The sequence below is a fragment of the Mus caroli genome, unplaced genomic scaffold (assembly GCF_978045245.1).
Source record: "Mus caroli unplaced genomic scaffold, Mus_caroli_1 scaffold_7, whole genome shotgun sequence".
Classification (NCBI taxonomy): domain Eukaryota; kingdom Metazoa; phylum Chordata; class Mammalia; order Rodentia; family Muridae; genus Mus; species Mus caroli.
The window spans coordinates 20619310-20640250 of record NW_028227262.1 but is presented as its reverse complement, the minus strand read 5'-3'; the positions used below and the strand labels follow the sequence as shown (position 1 = coordinate 20640250).

Genomic DNA, 20941 nt, shown 5'->3' with positions numbered 1-20941 from the left:
CAATTTAGGATTTACCTTATGTTGATGCGAATCTGGAATGATCTGTGATCTCCTGCCTTGTCAAAGTTTAGGGGGAGAGTGTTGACTTGCAGAGCGAAGGGTGCTTTTCCATCTGCCTCTGGGAGGATGTTGTACTTTAGAGATGTCTGAAAACAACAACAGCAAAATTCTTTATCTCAGCGCCAGAACGCCTCACAGCCTCTTTTAAGTAAGTCAACTATTCCCTTAGCACAGATTTCCATTTTGATTGTGCAATGAAACGGAAGCCTCAACATTTCCTCTCCCACATGCCAATTCTCTGGGCCCCGGAGGCCTCACCTGGAGGTACACACATCCTGATCCTGACCCTTTGGTGACGTAATTTCCGGGCAGATCTGGCAGCCTGACTTCCTGCAGCAGCAGGCGATTGCCATGGTTAACATGGAAAGTCTTAGAGAAGGTCCCTAAAGACTTGATGGTGACCAACACTTCTTTCTGACTTCTGGTAAAAGTGGCAGCTCCATATTTGGAGAGGGCTTGAAGAGCCACCACTGTATCCTGAGAAAAAGAAAGATGCAGAAATGTCAGCAAAAGCAGCCATGGCAAGGCCACACCGAATGTACAGTGTTAGCTTCCCTTCAGGGTTCATGCCTGCATACCAATGGGGACCCAATCTAGCTACTTCAGGAGGAATACGTTTTATCATTTACACAAATTACAACATATACAGAAATATGACCCCAGGAATTGTTGCAAGTTAGAAATGGAGAAGAAGAAAATGTAGGTTAAGAGAAAAAGAAGACTAAAAGTGAGAAATAAGATAATTCTTGAACAATGAAAAATATTTATATAGAAGGGAAAAGGAGCCTCGTGGAGGAGCTGGAATGTTTCAAGTGGTCTCAGAAATGGCAGCAAGTCTGTTCCAGAAACAGCGTAAGGACCACGCAGCATATTTCCTGTGATGACTGTGGACAGGAAGTAGCTTAGGTAGAATATTAGAGAATTTTAGTCTGTGAATGAAAATCAAGTAATTTTTTTCTCATGGAAGTAGGTTTTTTTGTTTTGTTTTGTTTTTTAATAAAAAACAGTACTTTGGGAAACTGACTCATGGTGATGTTGAGGACCCGTGTGAGGAGAAGGTGAGGGGAGTGTAAGGAGGACCGGGCAGCGCTCCATATGTGAGTTAGGTGGGACTTGGTGATGGAGGAATGGAGAAAATATAAGTTAGAAGCATCCATGACTCAGCTATCTAACTCCCAGAATATGTCTGTGTTTATATACAGGTCAATTGATTTCTCTTTCCCTCGTAGGGTCTCTCCACAGACCTGAGTGGAGGAGAAGCCCCCGTGGGAGTTCTGTTGCTTGATGATCCACTTCACAATCTTGGATGCTGTGGACAGGTCTGATGAAGACAGGTCCCGTGTGGGCCGGGAAGACTCAGAGGTTAGATAGGCAAGAAGCACGTAAGCGGTCATCTCCACTTCGGCAGAAGGGGCCCGAGGTGTATATAAAGATAAGGCCTTCATTTTCTGAACATCCCCAGGGCGTTGCCAGTGCAGTGAATCCTCTTTCAAACAGAAAGGATGGAATTTTAAGCTTAAAACACAGTTTTAAAACCTAGCCTATGAATGACAGCTCAGCTAATGAATTGGCACAAATGAAATGCATAAATGCTTTAAACAGTTGCCAGCACCCCCCCCCCTTTTTTTTTTTTGTTTTGAGACACCCTCGCACGATCCTAGACCCATGCTGGCCTTGAACTTGAACTCAGAGATCTACCTGTTTCTGCTTTTTTTTTTTTTTTAAAGATTTATTTATTATATGTGAGTACACTGTAGCTGTCTTAAGACACACCAGAAGAGGGCGTCAGATCTCGATACGGATGGTTGTGAGCCACCATGTGGTTGCTGGGATTTGAACTCCGGACCTTTGGAAGAGCAGTCGGGTGCTCTTACCCACTGAGCCATCTCACCAGCCCTGTTTCTGCTTTTTAAGGCTGGGATTAAAGCTGTGAGTGAGCCACCTTGCCTGGCAATGAGCAGGTCTTTAGCAAGGAAGTACACCAAGCTCCCAGATGATCACAGGGGGAGTCTTTGGATCTTTTAAGTGTTTGTATAGCACCAGCAGCTGGATTATATAAAATCAGTAATGTGCGTGTCAATAAACTGGTTCCTATCACTTAGGTGTTGGATCAATGACAGTTTCTCTTGTTTTCTTTCTGGTTAAGGTTGGACAAAAGGGACTCTGCCTTTGTATCACTGGTGACATCTAGCTAAGTATACTCTGTAGTAGAAGTGCCTACCTTCCTTCACAGCATCTTTGTTTAGGGATTCAAGCAGTTCGCTTCTCTTGGCCTTGTTTCCTGCCAGGGCGAAGGCATAGGCCAGCAATGCCTTGGTATAGACATGACTTTCCTGGCTCTGTGAGATGGAGGCCCAGGCCGTTTCCAGGCAAAACAGAGCATTGCGCACAACACTGTGCTGTAAAAGAAGATGAAAGCCAGTTTCAGAATTATAGGACCAAGCTTAGGAGCTACCCACCAGGCTCACCCCAGGTTGAGAGCCACTCTGTTACCGCCAGGGAGGAGTTTCCTCTCGATCTTTTATGTGAAGGAGGTATAGGGATGGATATATACTTACCGTGACAGGCAGGTGCATCTCCAGCAGAGCAATGGAGATGTAGGCAGAGAGAGTCACTTCATCATCCACACCACCCTGGAAGGGACAGAGGGAGAACCCTCACACACCACAGTATTCACTGGTCAGAGTCGGCTAAGTGTGTTTTAAAAGCGTTAGACCCTCCGAGTTATGTCATCAGGACTGGAGAACTCTTTTCTTTTTCTTTTAAGATTTTAAAATCATGTGTATATGTGTGTATCTATGTGTGAGTTTGTGCATGAGTACCCACTGATGTACCCAGTGCAGTACCCACTGATGTCAGAAGAAGGGGGCATTGGGTCATCTGGAGCTGTAGTTACAAGTGGTTGTGATCGCTAGAGGAGGATGCTGGGAACCAAACAGGTCCTCCTCAATAGCACCAACCACTCTTAAGAGCAGACTCATCTCTCCAGCCTGATGGACCAGAGAACTTTTACAGAAGCCCCCCCTTCCTATAGATGGCGACCTTGAGACTCTAGCGGAGAACCAGGGCCTCACCTTCATCGCGTTGTTAAGCAGATATCCAGACTGTTGGAAACAGCCATTCTCCTTTTGTTTCATGGAGAGCCAGTTGAAAGCGTTTGTGATGTGTGTCTTCTCTATAAAGATGTGCGACTGAGCTTGAGCAAAGGCCTTGAGCACAAACGCAGTGAGCCTGGCCAACAGAAAAAAGATGGAGACAGCAGGGCAACGTTACTTTTAAAGCTCACTACGTGCTGCCTGCGGACACGGTTCAGCAGGGCTCATTTTGGGGGTATCAGTTGATAGTGTCATTCCTTTGGTCTTTAGTAGAATAACAGTTTTTGAACTGTTATAGCACCCTCCCATCAAAACTTCAGGCCCTCTCTTTCCCTGACTTTTTCAAAGGGCAATGAGAACTCTTTCCCATCGCTGTGGATAACTGCACTTCCTGCCTTACACCTCTGCCTCTTTGATTTCACTGTTATCAGTTTTGCTGGTGGAGTAGGCTTTGTAGGAATCACTAGGGTTGACATTTAGAGTTTTAATAATGATGACATCTTCTGGGAAAGAATCCCAGGTGCAAGAGAACAGCGATTTCTAGACTCCTGAAGCAGCCTCGGATCAGCAGAGCAGGAAGACGCAGCTTCATCTTACCAAGTATTTCCCGGAGTGTTGCCACCACCATGGTCCCCGAATGTGCTGTACGAGCCATCACTGTGCTGATAGTTCAGCTGCCTCTGGTACCCTGGAGAGGGAATTTCAGTCATGTATGAACTGCAGTGACATTAGTCAATTATTATTTGTTTGTCTTAACCCTATAAAAGAACCATCGAGTAAAGATGTTTTAATCACATGCTTCTAAGGTTATGGACACTATTGAGCCTCCTTATCCTCAGGAGGGGCGTTTGATTGGAAATACAGCAACAATCATGACCACATCTTAACCAAACAGAAGGCGTTGATTGGGAAATGTTGGTAAAGTTGCTTACCATTGATGAGGTAGCTAATGGCTTTGGACTTGATCGCCTCTGTCAGCTGCTGTGTCTCATTCAGATAGTTCAGAACATAGATGTTAGGGACAAAAAGGACCATGTTTTGTTCCCCACAGCCGTAGGGCATCTGGAGAAGATTCTGGAGGTTTTGCATGGCAGAGCCTAGTATATCACCTGAGGTATATAGAGAAATTTAATGAGATATAGAGATGGCTTGTATTGTAGTAAGAAAATATAACCAAGAGACCATGTTATGAAGAAGGAAAGACAAAAAAAAATTACACAAGAAATGAGAAAAACAGATGGCTCCAGGACACACAGCAAGCAGGAAAGAAACTGAATGGCAAGAGACGACATCTTTTCTGATGGGCCATGATGTCTGGGAAAATGGAATTATGATTTCCATATCCTCTAGACTATGCTTTCCGTCCATGGATCACTGGGACATGAGAACATAGCCCTTCTCAGCTGTCAGAGTTGACCAAAGCACATCGCTGCCTACAGTATCAGTTCAACCCATTGTCTCATTCATGCACAGGGTAGCCCTGTACTTGCCGCTCCTTTTCTTAGTCTAACATCTGGTGCTTCGTGGCATCATTAGTCACACACAGTATTACAGCGAGGAACAGCTGCTATAGCTTGGGCTGAGAGACTTACCCAAAACGGAATGTGTAGCCCTGGCAGATCCTTCAACCACATTGGGTGGAAGCTCCAGTGACCAATTATCTTGTAACTCAGTATCTAATGAAAGAAGACAGTAGACAATAACACTATGTGTGTGTGCGTGTGTGCGGTGAGAGAAATGTCCTATGTTTGTCAAATATTTTTCCTTATCATTAGATGCAACATTTTCATATCTCTTGGACTTTAGGCAATTTCTTGATGCAATTCAGTTTCTCCCAAAGCCACCATTTGTTTTATGGCAACATTCTTACTGAAGATATGATTTCCTCCCTTACAGAGGACTTCCTCTCTCTTATGGATTATATTAATTCCGTGTGTGTGTGTGTGTGTGTGTGTGTATACCTATGTAGAGTCCTCTGGGGTTCTCCTGCCCTGTTCCTCAGTCCCCTAGTGTTGACTGGGGTTATAGGTGTACACTGTCTTGTTCAGCTTTTATACAAGGACTGGGGATCCAAATTCAGCTCCTCATACTTTCACAGCAAACGCTTGGCCTACTGAGCCATCTCCCTAGCTGCAATTCCCGTGGTTGTTAACATTTTACACAGGCATTCATCTCACGAATATGTATTAAGTGTGTGGTATGTGCTAGTTCCCTCTTAAGTGTTGTGAGTGGAGGTTTTCAAAACGAATTTCCTGATTTCTCAGGTTGTTTACTCCTACAGGAAGTGTAAACAAGTTAACGACGTATTTAGTGAGATTGACAGTGGTGGGTGCTGGAGAAAATTAAAAGAGGCTGTTTATGGGCTGAACTAGTAAAGTGTGGGCAATCAGGAAGTGGGAGGCTGGAGAGGGAGGTCACTCACTATGGAAAGACTTATCGATAAAGTCATTTGTGTTCAGAGACCATCAGTAAGTCATGGAGCAAGATTTGTAGATATTGTTGGAAAGATACTTCCAGGAAAAGTGAACCAAACGTAAAAAGACTTCAGAGACTGAAGCAGGATCAATGTATTCCAAGATGAAGGAGAAGGCTGTGGTGACTGGCACAAAGTCAGAGCACCCTAAAGGGCTGGGGAGGGCTTGATGATGGTGACGTTAAGGGTTCTAGCTCTGTGGAGCATAGGAAAGCCGTGAAAGGAGCGTGTGGAGGAAGGGCATTTTCCGACGGATTTGGCACATTCTTGAAGGGAACCATCTTTCTGTAGGGGGGGTGAGGGGATGGTTGGGAGGTCAGTTGGGAAATTACTGAATTCACTTTTTTTTTTTTTTGAGATGTGTTCTTAATGTCTAGCTTAAGTTGGCCTCAAACTTGTGATGTTCCTGCCTCTACTTATTGATGGATGGTGTTTCGAGAATGTACCACCGCATGCAGCTCCGTTAGGAAATCGTTTACATAGTCCAGCCAGAGAAAAGATGACGGCAGAGGAAGATATGGCAAGCAGTGGGTAAACTTTGATCTAACTTGATAGTGGCGTCAACTAGATTTGTGAATGGATTGGGGTTGAGTACAAGAGAAATAACGTGATGAAGGCAGATTCAAGTGTTTTTTTATACTTGACATGTAAATGACTGAAATTACCACAGAGGCTGTGGGTAGCTTAGCAACACTTCCCTCTGCTAGCAGGATGCTTCCGGGGTGTCTGTTAGACCTGCAAGCCTGTAAGTGCAGCTGAGGCTCAACGCAGGAGTCTGAGCCCAGAAAGGAGATGTGTACCAACGATGTGTGGATCTGGGACCTAGCTGCCATTAAAGCATGTCCTAGGGCTGGGAAGGTAGCTTAGTCAGGAGAATGTTCACCCCGAGGTCCTGAGTTTGGTACTCAGAACCCATGACGGGTGGGGGGGGGGGAGAGGGAAACCAGACATGGTAGTGTATATTTGTAATCTCAGCTCTGGGAAGGCAGAGACAGGGGAATCCCTCAGGTTTGCTGTCCAGCAGAGTCATCTTTCTAGGTGTGGTAAACGTATTTGACTCCTACTATTCCAATTTGTGATGGATTTGTGAGTTGGAAGGCATCTCTACAGGGAACAGACTTGTAGACAAAGCCTCACTTTGAGGAACATTCTAGATGGTGCACAACTTTTTAGATGGAGATTTTTATATGATCATACTAACAGTGTCAGTCAAATACTGTTTTGGCGTCTGTGACGGTGCTCTAGAGATACTGTCAATCAAAGCACAAGTATGGATTTAAATTATTCATGTAACAGTGCAGCAGACCAGTGCCACACAGAGGAGGAGTTTTACAGATATGATATATTAGAAGGAATCCTGCCCGGTGAAGGGTTTTAATTCCCATCACTAAGCAGGAACATTCTGGCAATGTCTCTCACCATGCCTCTTCTTTATCCTTAAAATATGATGATCATAACAACAATAATGATAATCCTCAATAGTGCTTGTCCTTATTACCCTGGGGAAAATGAGGCCACCCTGGGAGATTTTCAACCAAGAAAGGGCTTCTCTCCATGAGAGATCTTTAGGTTTGCAAGGAAGGAGCATACAAGTTTTTATTTTTTTCTTCAGAGTAATCCATATCCCAGAGATGTTCTTTTCCCACAGTTAGAAATTCTAGTACATGGCTTAATCTGAGAATTTTGTTTTGTTACACTTACCTTGTGGGCATAACAGTGTGTTGTACGTTTGCTCCTTCTCAATTCCTTCAGGCTTAGCATTGAAAGTTAAAAAAAAAGGTAAAATGGTATGTCACATGCAAGTAAGAAAAAAAGTCACATGCAAGATACATCACATAGAAGTAAAAAAAGGCCCCAGAACAGTCACTTTTAAGTATTAAAAACAATTGATCTGTAGGCCTATACACAAACTTGGAAATGCGATACAGTCACCCAGATTACAAACACGATGTCAAATGTTAGACTCAGTACTCACACACCTCAACTATTACGGGCTTCACCACAGTGTCCTTGTGTACAAGGGCTGGCACTTCTGTCAACTTATTGCCACATAATTCTGGAGACTGCAAGGCTTCTGCAGTAGCTGTGAAGTTCACCTCCCCTGGGAGATAAAATTTTGATGGCTTTAAATGGTAATGCCCAGGCCAGTGAGATAACTCAGCTGCCAACACCCTGGGCTCGATCCCTGGGACCCACGTGGTAGAATTAGACAACCACTCCCCACAAGTTGTCATCTGACCTCCACACGTGCATCGGGGCACACATACAGCAAATAAGCGTATTTGAAAATCCCGAGAACCACAGTTATTCTGTGTTAAATGTTATCCTCCCCGACAGTGTACAGTTTCCGGCTTAGTTGATCAATTAAACTCAAGAGGAGTAGCATGCACGGGAATCAGAGCCAGGACAAACCATTGCCACACAAAGCATGAAACCAGTCGACGGCTTCGCCACTCACCCAGCGACTTCGGGGTCACAGCCCAGGACACGGTTTTCCTTTCATTTCCACAGATGCAATGAGAGTTTTCATGGCCCCCGACTGGGACTGCCAGGAAATCAGGAGAAATCTCTAGGTCCACTCGGATCTGTTCCCAAACCCAGACAGGCAGAAAGAATCAGGAGGAGGGGGTAAATCACAGCACATACTTTGAAGTTTAGATGTTTGCAACATGGGACTTGAGGGTTATTTGGAATGGTGTGAATGCCTGGGAGTTCTGTGTGAACAGAGGAAGAGCCGTTTCTTTACACAGACTTTACATATGAAGTTGGTTAGTTGGGCATGGCTACACACTGTAGAATTCTACATACTGCTAGTTGAGACAGGAAGGTGGGAGTTTTTAGGTCAGTGGACTGTGCGCATAGTGAGTCAGTCTCTCTCTCTCTCTCTCACACAGTAATCACCAGGAAACCATATCTGAATTTAGCAACATTTACAGACTCCTGAATGAAAATAGTTTGTTGTCAGAGAATTTTTCTCTGAGTACTTGTTTCCTTCCAAAGTCAGAACACATCTCACATAGCATTAGGAGGGGCCTGAGGACCCCCAGGTACTGAGAGGTGTTGCGGCTTCCATTCACTTGCAGAGAAGTACCCTTACCTGAATGCAGTGAGACATGTAATTGAGCACGGTGGCTTTGAGGGTAAAGGCTTCTCCTCGCACGACAGAGTAGGGGAGAGTGAGCTCCAGGAAGAAGGGCTGGAAGGCTTGAAGGGAGATGGTGGAGGAGAGGCCAAGGCCAGTGGTTCCAGACAAGCAGAATGCACTGGCCTTCCACTCAGTGATGGTGTCGGGGACCTTTACCGCCAATTCACCGTCCCCTGATACGCTGGTATGGAGGAAAAAGAACAGGAAAAACAACAAACAAACAAACAAACAACAAACCAGAAAGCTATAGTTCAGAAACCAAGCACAGAAAACATGGAACTAAATCTAGGGGTCTGATGCTTCTGTTAGTCTCTGGAAGTTCTCTCCTCCCCTCTTCTGCCCTCCTTCTCTGTCCCTCCCAGTTTTATTTTCTTTCTCCCTCTTTCTCTCTTTTTCTTGCTCCCTTTCTTTTTCCCTGGGGGAGAAGACAGCTTCCTATTTTTTTTTTTTTTTTTGCTCTGAGATTGTAGAAGGGAAAGAAAGGAGCAGGACCCAAAGTCCCAGAGCAGGGACTCACACCTTCACCTATGCTAAATCCCAGAGGACACTCGACTCACTCCAGTGGCACCAGGTCCCAGATCCAGGTCTCAGGGAAGTACTTCCGCACTGTCTCTCTTACTTCCACCACCTGATTCATCTCCTCAGAGTAGTCCATCCCCATCATGGGCATGCTCATTGTTCTGAAGCTGGATCCTGGGGCTGCAGCAGCCACAGCTAAGGCTTGAGGCGCCACTGTCATGAGAAGACAATTGATGAGCCCCATTCTCCTAACTGATTTTGGTTTTGTTTTTTGTTTTTTGTTTTTCGAGACAGGGTTTCTCTGTGTAGCACTGGCTGTCCTGGAACTCGCTCTGTAGACCAGGCTGGCCTCAAACTCAGAAATCCACCTGCCTCTGCCTCCCTAGTGCTGGGATTAAAGGCGTGCACCACCACGCCTGGCTCTTTTTTATTATTATTTTTATTTTTAATAGTTTATGTATTTTATACATTTGTTCTACTGCTTCATTGAATAGAGATGGGTATATTGTTCTTTATAAATAAGGTGAATATAGTTTTCTTTAGGATGGCTCTTCCCCTGAAATGATAGCTATGTCTCCCATGGGCACTGGCAGTGAACAACAAAGAACAAGGAAATAAGCTGGAGCAAGAGTTCAGAAATCTGACTTAAAACCGATCCATAATCAAAGATGAAATGAAACGCAGGTGTGCTCTCAGTGTGCAGTGTCCATTTCTCTGTAACCTTGGACCTCAGCACGCAACATGTGTACTTCACACTGCCCTTGAAACACCCTGACTCAGATTCCAGGCTGTCATGTGCTATGAGCTACAGCCATTTGTTCTCTGTATAAAGGTTTCTGCTCTAATAGAAGCAACGTAAGGAGTTTTAGTATTTTCTTTCTATCACAAAGGTATCAAGCTAGTCTATCTTTAGGTTGTATCACTTAGAATGTCTGAGTTTAAAAAACGTCTGTTGTTTGAGTCCTTGCCATGAGTTTGACAAAAACATATGAGTTTTAGCATGGCATTGGCGTAGAATGTCCAATGATGTCTGAAATGGCCGTAAACATGCATCTACTGTTTTTTACTGTGTATTTATGTGACGTGTCACTCTCAGCATTGATGAGTATAAAGTCAACATATCAATCAAGGCTGAGAAACACTGCAGATACTTCAGATCCTTAAGTATCCAATATACATCTAAAACTTAATTCTTTATGCAAATATAGACAAGCACATTTATCATATGCAAATTTGCTTTCCCCTTTAGTAAATGGCAAATGCATAGGCATACCAAGGAATTGTTTTAAAATAAATTTCTTTGTGATTCACTCTCATTGAACATTTTATATTCGTAACTATGTGATGCAGGTACATGCCAAGGTTACATTTGAAAAGAGGTTCTAAGTGTGCCACGTTTAAGAAGTCCGTTATCCACCGCTGATCAGCTGTAACCTGATCAGGAGATTTCATGATCATGTGGAACTTAAGGTGGTTATTGGTTGATGGGAAGCCAGGGATGGGGAGAAAATTCCAGGGCAATGGCTGTGCAAATGTACTTACTCACTACGATGGGAAGGCATCTTCAGAAGTTATCAAAAAGCCCTTCTAGAGTAGAGTGTCTCTTTCAGGAGTATGCTTACCATAATCAGGCAAATTTTAAGTGTAATTATAGAATAAAACACCATGGAATTAGGATAAAGAGGTCTTTTGAGGCAAGACCCAGGGAGAGCAAAGAAATGCGCACAGAAGTAGCTTCTGTGTGAGTGTAACTTGGAAAAAGCCCAGGAAAGCTCTCAGCCTCTGACATGGGTGCGATTCTCCCCCCTCCCTCGCTCCGACGGAAGCCTTGGCTGCTGACTTAGGTGTGTTGTTTACAGAGGACAGGAGGAAGAGGAAGAAGCAAGATGATTGACGTCTAGGCTAAAAAGGCCAATTTGGACAAGGGAAAGGAGAGAGGAGAGGGGATCGAGGAAGAAAGAAGTCTGGGAGAGGAGAGGCCATATAGAGAGAAACAGTAATTACGCAGATGTGACTTGTGAATACGTTGGCACAGGAGCTGTTGAGGAGCCAGCCTAAGATTCAGTATGTATAAAAATGCTCTTTAAACACCCACCCTCCTCAAGAGAATCATCATTTTTTTTTTTTTTGGTTCCTATTATTCTAGAAGACAAACAAAGCACACTCTTACCTCCTCCCATTCCCGGATAGTGTTGAAACTCTTGACAAAAGTGTGGTTTGTGGATTTTGGAGTTGGTAAAAATATTTATTCCTATAGACTGGAAAAACATTACATGTTAAAGGTGTTAGAAAGCCCAGATCTTTTTGGGGGGTTCATGCTGTGATTTCATTACTGTTTGACACATGGATCCTAGGATCAATGTAAAGATTCTGTATTGAATTGGGACAAGCTATAACGTTGTCCCAGAACAGCAAGTTCATGTGGCTAATGAGTGTGAGATGGGATTCAAGTCCATTTCTCTTTCCCTTCTTTAAAATATTGTGTCTGTGATGGCTTGTATGTCCTCGGCCCAGGGAGTGGCACTATTAGAAGGTGTGGCCCTGTTGGAATAGGTGTGTCACCGTGGGTGTGAGTTATAAGACTCTCATGCTAGCTGGCTGGAAGTCAGTATTCTGCTAGCAGCCTTCAGATGAAGATATAGAACTCTCAGCTCTGCCTGCACCATACCTGCCTAGATACGGTTGTGTTCCCACCTTGATAATAATGGACTGAACCTCTGAACCTGTAAGCCAGCCCCAAATGTAGTCCTTATAAGAGTTGCCTTGATCATGGTGTCTTTTCACAGCAGTAAAACCCTAACTAAGTTTCCTATGCCTAATGCCTCTGCAATGGTTCTTTCTTTCTTTCTTTCTTTCTTTCTTTCTTTCTTTCTTTCTTTCTTTCTTTCTTTCTTTCTTTCTTTCTTTCTTTCTTTCTTTCTTCTTGTCTTATGTTACTTTCCTTTTTAAAAAGATTTATTATTCTTATTATTATTATATCTAAGTACGCTGTAGCTGTCTTCAGATGCACCAGAAGAGGGTGTCAGATCTCATTACAGATGGTTGTGAGCCATCTGATTTGAACTCAGGACCTTCAGAAGAGCAGTTGGTGCCCTTACTCACTGAGCCATCTCTCCAGCCCTACTTTCCTTTTCCTTATAAAATACCTGTGCCTATGTGTTTGTGCAAATGGGTGCATGGACAGACCGAACTTATGGACTTCATGTTGAAAGACTTTGTTCTTTCCCTGCCTTTTCTCTTGAAACCATAGGTTGCATTGGTTACCCGTTTCCTGAGTTTCTGTACTCACCCTCTGAGGATTCTCTCCCTCTCTTTTCTTTCTCAGTTTATTGTCACCGAGATCTGCTCCCAAGTACCCACACTGGGATCACCTGAACCCTCAAGTCACCTGTTCTCAAAGTTCACTTTTAATGGTAGTCACAAATAAACACCTCTCAATATCTTATCTCACAGCATGTGGGGAATGGTGGGACTCTGGGTGGGGCACAGCTATGAGTGGTAGGACAGCATGTGGGGAATGGTGGGACTCTGGGTGGGGCACAGCTATGAGTGGTAGGACAGCATGTGGGGAATGGTGGGACTCTGGGTGGGGCACAGCTATGAGTGGTAGGACAGCATGTGGGGAATGGTGGGACTCTGGGTGGGGCACAGCTATGAGTGGTAGGACAGCATGTGGGAAATGGTGGGACTCTGGGTGGGGCACAGCTATGAGTGGTAGTTGTGTGAAATAGGAAGAAAGAAATCATGAAAGAAAGGTTAAACAGCTATGATTTTGGAAAGTTGCAGAGAGGTGATTTAAATTGTTCTCTGTTAAGCTGTGGACCACTAGAGGAAGACTTATATATGTTTTTAATGCAAAACCAAGAGTTTTAGCCTATTTTGGTAGGATACAATTGAGTTCACCATTTGGATATACTTTAGTATCATAGCTCTGCTTAGCTGTAGTTAATCTTAAAAATATACCTTGAAAACAGACTGATACTTCTTAATTGGACTTTATTAATAAGATCAAGCATCGAAAGATAGGACCTTGTAAAATTAAAAAACTTTGCAAAGCAAACAAACCAGTGAACTGATTTTTGAAGGAATTGTCTACAGAAGAGGAGAATATCTTGGCCAAATGCACACCTGACAGAGGATTACTATCTATAATATACAAAAAACTCAAAACACCCTAAACAGCAAGAAATCAACCCAATATAAAACAGGTTAATACAATGAACAGATAGATCACTCTCAAAAGATGAAATATAGGTGGTCAATAAACACATGAGACATGTTTAACTTCCTTAACTATTAGAAATATATAAATTGAAGCCATGTTGAGAGTCTGTATTAGTCCAGTCAGAATAGCAATCATTAAGGAAAAAAAAACCATGACAGCAAATACTGACAAAGAAATGAACAAAAGAAATCACTCAAATCCTGCTGGCAGCAGTGTAGACTAGTCCAGCCACTGTGGAAATGTGGAGGATTCTCAAAAACCTAAAAGGAGGTAAATATTCCATAGGAATGTATTACCTCTTTACCCAAAGTACTGCAAGTCAGACCGTCACAGAGTCACTTGCATTTCGGTTTTTATGAAATCACTGTTTGCAATAGCTAACGGATAGAACCAACTTAGCTGCCAAAAAATAGAGGCATAGATAGGGAAAGTGATACACACACACACACACACACACACACACACACACAGCATGTATCATATATACAAGTGTATGTATGTATGTATGTATGTATGTGAGTTTTTTCAGTCATAAAGAAAAATGAAGGGGGCTGGCGAGATGGCTCAGTGGGTAAGAGCACTGACTACTCTTCTGAAGGTCCTGAGTTCAAATCCCAGCAACCACATGGTGGCTCACAACCACCGCTAATGAGATCTGATGCCCTCTTCTGGTGTGTCTGAAGACAGCTACAGTGTACTTATAATGATAAATAAATCTTAAAAAAAATGAAGTCATGTTATTTGCAGGAAAATATATGCAACTGGAGATAATCATATGAAGTGAGCTAAACCAGTCTCAGAAATAAAATTACCACATTTTCAATGATTCTATGTTTTCTCTCATTTGTGGTTCCTAGACTTTATATAGATATATAAAGTCCTGCCTGGGTATATTAATGAAAGTAGAAGTGAAGCAGTCTATGGGGACAAAGCGGCTCATGGAAATTGGAAGGGTGAGGAGACGGAGTATGGGACGTTACCAGAGAGATATGATCAACCAACCATGTGTACACAGATGCTTTACAACATTTAAAGAATTTATCGTGCAAATAGCTTATATTATGGCTGCCAAGAGTGACTTATCTTATAATTAATGACATATATTAATCTCTAATACACACACACACACACACACACACACACACACAACCACTTGCTACTTAAGGTGTCCTGGAAATTATCCTGATAGATACGTTTGTGTACAAATTAACCCCTGCCTCTGAGACTCTTTTCTCTTACTTATCATTTTGTTAGAGAAAGGGAAGGGTTAGATTGTGGTGCATAGAAGCATTGGAGTTTTGCATCTTAACATAGAGTTAGAACTCAGCTCTGCTGTGTTTCAGGAGCCATTACCTGAAAAATGCTGTGTGCATCACTATCGCCCAGAGGGTGCTTTGGCGAGTACACGATCCCATTGCGAGTGATGTCTTCTCCACTGATGCAGTTCTCATGGTCTCTGTACACTGGGACACCAAAGAAGGCACCCTGGACAGTCTTTCCTGGCAGCAAACTGTAGATCTGTGCATTGGAGGAGAACAAAGGGAAACTGTTTCTTGTTCTACTGCTTAAAGAATTTTAACGTTCGATATGGAATTTAAGTCACCATGGTTTTAGTTACCTTTGCCATGTGTATTATACAAGGATTGAAGCAGGGAGTCACAGAAAGAGCTAGAATGTCAAAGTTTCTAGCCCTCATGGGAAAATGTAATACTTGAAGAGATAGGAGATTGGAGATGTAGCTCAGTTGGTAGAATGCTTGTCTAACTAACATGCAGGAAGCCTTGGATCTCATCTCCAGCACTACCTAAACTAGCATGCCCTTGCAGGTGTGTAATCCCCGCACTTGGGAGGTAGAGGCATGAGGACCGGAAAACTCAAGGTCATCCTTAGCCTATGAGTTCAATGACAGTCTAGACCTTTATGTGATTCTTTCTGAAAAACAAAAACAAAAACAAAAACAAAAAACAAAAAAAACAAAAAACTGAAGTGAATTTATCAAAGTTGATCTGAAAGTAGAAGGATATGAAGACCAGAGTTAGTGGCTGGCAGTGTTCAGGTTCATGGTGCAGAGAGAAAGGATAGATAATAGGTACTGAGAGACAACAAGGTCACTTCTGAACCATTTGTCTCTACAGGGCTGGACCTGGAGGCAAGATGCAGAGGCTAACCATAAAACCCGTGAAGCATCCATGAAGCCTGTAAATGAAGACGCTTCTGTGGAAATACAAAGGCATTTTAAAGACATGTTTGAGAAGAAACTGTTCTTGCCCACTCTTGAGACAAGTAAGTGTCTGATTTCAGGGACAGCACCAAAGACTTAGCACCTTACACAATCACCTTGAGTTGTGGCCGGCTAGCAAATGGTCCGGACGAAATTTAACTTCTCTAAAACGTATTGTAGCAAAATAAACCCATCCTATTTGTGTGTTATCATTCGTAAAATGAAGTGATAAGACAGACCCCAAATTATTATTCACTTGTTAAGAAACACCAGGGTAAAATGAGACTCTGTAAAGCACTCTGGTCAGTGACTGTGGTGGGTGATGTCATGCTCTTCTCTGTGAGGATCTTGTCCTTTGTGGTTATGGTTTACAAAAAACAGTCTGGGCATGTCAGCATCTTTTGATACTCAAGACGGCAGTGGGACTTACTGACTGAGGTGAGAGCTTGGCTTCGGGCTTCAGTAGCAGCACACTCTGGTCTACTGCAGTGAGGGCGCAGAGGGACAGAGGCGCCGCTTTGACCTTCAGGTGGGTGTCAGAGGCTGGCAGGCTCTGTGCTGATGGGAAACTCAAATTTACCTGTAAAGAGCACATGATTATAGCAGTATCTTAGAAAAAGAAAGAGTATTAATTACAGTCTTGACACTCTCCTCCAGCCAATGCTGAGGGTTTTTGTTGTTGTTGTTTTGTTTTGTTTTTTAAACTTTCTTTTTCTTTTGCCATTTTAGAGCAGGGTTATTTTCCTAGGAGCTTTCCATCCAACATCCTCAGAATGACTTGGAAATATGGCACTGACTTACCTGATTTTCTTTCTGTAACTGGCAGAAAGCAGGTTGTGTTGCTTTTGATCCCACTGAGCTAGAATCTGGTATGGTATTGGAAACACTCTTAAGGAGGGCAATAAGGAACTTCATATGCCACTTTTTTTTTTAAGATTTATTTATTTATTATATGTAAGTATACTGTAGCTGTCTTCAGACACTCCAGAAGAGGGTGCCAGATCTCGTTACGGATGGTTGCGAGCCACCATGTGGTTGCTGGGATTTGAACTCTGGACCTTCAGAAGAGCAGTCGGGTGCTCTTACCCACTGAGCCATCTCACCAGCCCCCATATGCCACTTTTAAAAAAAGATTTATTTATTATTATTTCTGAGTACACTGTAGCTGTCTTCAGAAGAGGGCATTAGATCGCATTACAGATGGTTGTGAGCCACCATGTGGTTGCTGGGATTTGAACTCAGGACCTTTGGAAAGTGCTCTTAACTGCTGAGCCAGCCATCTCTCCAGCCCCATATGCCACTTTCATTCCACCTCAGCCATATGAAAAATCAACTCATGTGGGGGGTCTGTGACCCCACAGTAGTGAGAGATGGAAGCTATAGCCTGTCAGCTCTTCATCACAGCGACAGAGCGACTGCACTCAAAACCAGTTTCCTTTTTTATCATTTGGTTTATTTTTATATTAATTTGAGACAGGACCTTGCACGTATCCCAGCTTGGCTTTGAACTCACAGTGTAACCCAGACTCCTGATGCCTCCTGAGGGCTGAAGTCAGAGGTATGTATCCACCATGCCTGACTTCTTATCTCTCCTTTGCCTTTCAACTATATGCAAACAGGCATTCATGGGGCTAGCCGCCAGAAATACCATTTAAACTAATACATATTTAATGTGTACACACTGTCTTAAAGGAAAGATGTTTTAAAATAGAAAACAGTTTCCTTTGTCCGATAAAAGACAGAAAACAAAATTCTGGATTGAAGAGACATGTCCCTGTCTGACCCCAGTCTTTCTTCACTTCTCAGGCTCCTCTTTGAGCACCATCAGATCAGGGGCGTAAATTAGCAACTGTATCAAATCTTTGCATGGCTGCCAGCCTTCTCCTGAGTGGTGCACCAATTTTCATTTCAGCTACTGTTAATGCTTTCTTCTACCTTAGGTCAACGGTTAAGTGAAAGGATGTTTGATCTGAAGTGAACATAGCTTTGAATGGAGTTTGGCTTCTATCAAGAATTTTTGTACTGTTACACAGAGATTTCCAGAATCAGAGAGATTATTTTCAGTCAGGCATTGATTCTGAGTAGAAAGTAATTTTTTTTCCTGTCAATTATATGCTGTCAGATAGCATCATGTCTGGAGTGTGAATAAACTAACTCACCAGGCTAAGGACTGCTGCCCATTGCTAGAGTGGAGTGGCTCTCCCAGGATTTCCCCTCATAACGACACACAACTCAGAGTGAAGACCCTGGAGGCTGGCGCAGGAGACTCACTAAACAGGAAGTTCATAGGGGAACCAGCATGATGCTTCTGAACACAATGCCCAGCTTTAACAGTGCTCCTTAGATGGAGGTGAGGATTTACGCAGGGATCCATGTCCTCTTTTGCTTAGATCGCTGCACACTTACTATATGTGACTATGTAATGTGAATACAGAAATGCCCGCTTGCTGTAAATAGACATTATCCTCATAGTTATAGTTTTGAAGAAAAAAAAAAGTGGCTGAAGTTGACAGAGCTCATCTACTAGAATAGTAAAAAAAAAAAAAAAAAAAAAAAAAAAATCAGACAAGTGCCAATTCTGCTTGGGAAAACTTATTTATAGCTTAGTGGAGTTCACATGACAGCTTTCAAGTCTTTAAAAATAACAAAAGATCTCACTGACAGTTTTTTATATTTTAATCCTTATTGGCTCGCCAAAGGCCTGTACACTTTTCTGTCTATGTTGAGGAGCTAACTTTAAACTCACACTAGTGCACTCTCTTGCAGTGTATGGAATGGAGCTTTGCTAAGGAATTGGTGGTATGAGACAGACCCATTTGGTGAAAAAGCATTTTCAATGCCAAATTTGGTATCAAAATATTTCAAAATAATTTAAAAGTTTGCTATGGGGCCCGGAGAGATGGTTAAGCATTAATAGTAGTGGGCGCTTTCCCAGAGGACTCGGTTCATGTCCCAGTACCCATGGCTGTTCACACCATCTGACTTCAGTTCCTGGAGATCCTCTGTCCTCTTCTAGCCTTTATAAGCACACACAAGGTGCACAGGCATATATCCAGGCAAAACAAAAGACAATATACACACACACACACACACACATATATATCACACACACACACAGTATACACACACACACACATACACACACACACACACACACACACACACATATATCAAAGTTTGTTGTAGAATAGATTTTGAAATCCACATGAATCTTCTAAATGAAAAAGACCTCTGCCTGTGGCCACCTCCTTTGGGCACTGCCATTAGACTGCTAAGGTGTATATGGCTCTTTTCACTAACTTGAGAGATACTCGGGGGTAATGTTTAAGAGTTCTGTGTTGTGGTTTTAAAATAAATATTAAGCCAGGTGTGTGACTTTAGTCCTAACACTTGGAAGGCAGAGGCAGGAGGATCTCTGTGAGTTCTAGACCAACCTGGTCAATATTAAGTTCCCGGACAGCCAGTGCTACATAGAGAGAAAGAAAGAAAGAAAGAAAGAAAGAAAGAAAGAAAGAAAGAAAGAAAGAAAGAAAAGAAAAGAAAGAAAAGAAGGAAGGAAGGAAGGAAGGAAGGAAGGAAGGAAGAGAAAGGAAGAGAAATAGATAGTACTTCTTTATTGCCCACACATATAAAGGAGAGAATAAAAGGATCAGGCTTAGACACAAACACCCACCTTGTTGGCAAAACACTTCTCGATTTCAAAATTCTGAGCATCAGCGACAAGTTCTTCATTAGGTAAAATAGCATAAACAAGCAGCTGAGCCTTGGGAGCCATGCCTGGCTCCACTTGAATTGGGAGGGAAAAGACTCCTTTCACTGGAAAATAAAGAAGATTCAGAATTGTGGATTTGGAGTGGATTCTTAATTTCATATCATAACAGTTTTTAGAATATTTTAAGAATTCATATTTGTATTACATAAAAAAGAGTTGCACCTTTACCGCTGTGCATGCAGTGGTGCTTCATAAATGCATGCTGAATGAACGACGTTTTAAAATTCTTTAATATTTATTTATTTTATTTACGAGTGTTCTATCTGCATGTAGACTTGCATACCAGAAGTAGGCAGCACATGCCAGTGTAGATGGTTGTAAGTCACCATGTGGTTGCTGGGAATTGAACTCAGGACCTTTGGAAGAGCAGTCGGTGTTCTTACCTCTGAGCCATCTCTCCAGCCCCCACCCCCTTATAAATTTCAAGCACACTGATAACACAACTATAGTGAGACTGCAGAGGCTGAAGAGATGCTATAGACCTAAGGACCCCATGGTGAAGGCTCACCATGCCTTTAGAGAAGGGGATCCTGTATCTTTATTAGACTGGTAGAACCGCGATGATAAAAGTCTCCTAGGAAGAATGCTGAGTGAGGGTCCTAGGGTAGTAGACATCTTAGAGAAGACTTAACAGGATATAAACAGACAGGAAAAACACAGAGATGAGAAGTAATGTCAGCTGTTTGGCAATTCAAGATGGCGGGTTAGAGGCAGCCAACAGCCACTACTCTTCATGAGGAAAGTCAAATCAACTAGAGAGCAGTTGCTTTCAGAGGTGGGTGACTGTGGGAACATGCTAAAAACTCAGAAGGGAAAATACTACCTACTCAGTGGGGGTTATCTTCTGCAGCTAATCATGGAACAGAGCATTGAGATACAGAATATATATATGTATAAAATGAGAAACGGAAAAAAGAACAAACAACTAAATCACAAAATGGGCGAGTGACGTGTATAAGGTGTATAAGACGTGGAGAAGCTCATAGTCGGTGAACATGAACAGCATTCAGTGTCTGTAGCCACCAGGGAAATGCAAATCATATTTACACTGACAGCTCAAATGCTAGAGAAGCTATGGAGAAGAAGCACTGTTAATGCAGATGCTGAGACTGTAAATTAGTGCAGTCACTGAGGTATACAACGTGGAGGATTCCAAACAAGCTAAAAATAGTATTAACATATGCACCACACCAGCTATGCCACTCTGGAGTGTTTATCAGAAGGACATGAAATAAGACACAGAGATAGCCACGCTTACTGTAGCTCTGCTCATAACTACCAATATATGGAGTCAACTTAAGCATCCATCACCACATGAGTGGGCAAGAAAAGGTGGTGCGTATGGACAATGGAATATTATTCAGTCATAAAGAAGAATGAAATCATGTCATCTTCAGGAAAATGGGAGGGACTGGGGGACATTGTGTTAAA

At 42.7% G+C, this 20941-nt stretch overlaps 1 protein-coding gene across 1 annotated transcript in view; it reads right to left on the bottom strand.

The window, feature by feature from the left end:
* LOC110295880 (pregnancy zone protein) overlaps positions 1–20941 on the bottom strand; it is a 44521-nt gene that overhangs the window by 4246 nt on the left and 19334 nt on the right. The window contains exons 14-31 of the mRNA XM_021164248.3: positions 19412–19554; positions 16169–16318; positions 14871–15035; positions 11463–11550; positions 9331–9505; positions 8726–8954; positions 8087–8213; positions 7608–7729; positions 7330–7381; positions 4748–4831; positions 4088–4264; positions 3753–3843; positions 3135–3291; positions 2619–2693; positions 2282–2459; positions 1305–1546; positions 319–537; positions 16–146 (exon numbers count right to left, since the gene is read on the bottom strand). Coding sequence (XP_021019907.1) covers positions 16–146; positions 319–537; positions 1305–1546; positions 2282–2459; positions 2619–2693; positions 3135–3291; positions 3753–3843; positions 4088–4264; positions 4748–4831; positions 7330–7381; positions 7608–7729; positions 8087–8213; positions 8726–8954; positions 9331–9505; positions 11463–11550; positions 14871–15035; positions 16169–16318; positions 19412–19554 — 2605 coding nt within the window. The remainder of the gene's footprint in view (positions 1–15; positions 147–318; positions 538–1304; positions 1547–2281; positions 2460–2618; positions 2694–3134; positions 3292–3752; positions 3844–4087; positions 4265–4747; positions 4832–7329; positions 7382–7607; positions 7730–8086; positions 8214–8725; positions 8955–9330; positions 9506–11462; positions 11551–14870; positions 15036–16168; positions 16319–19411; positions 19555–20941) is intronic.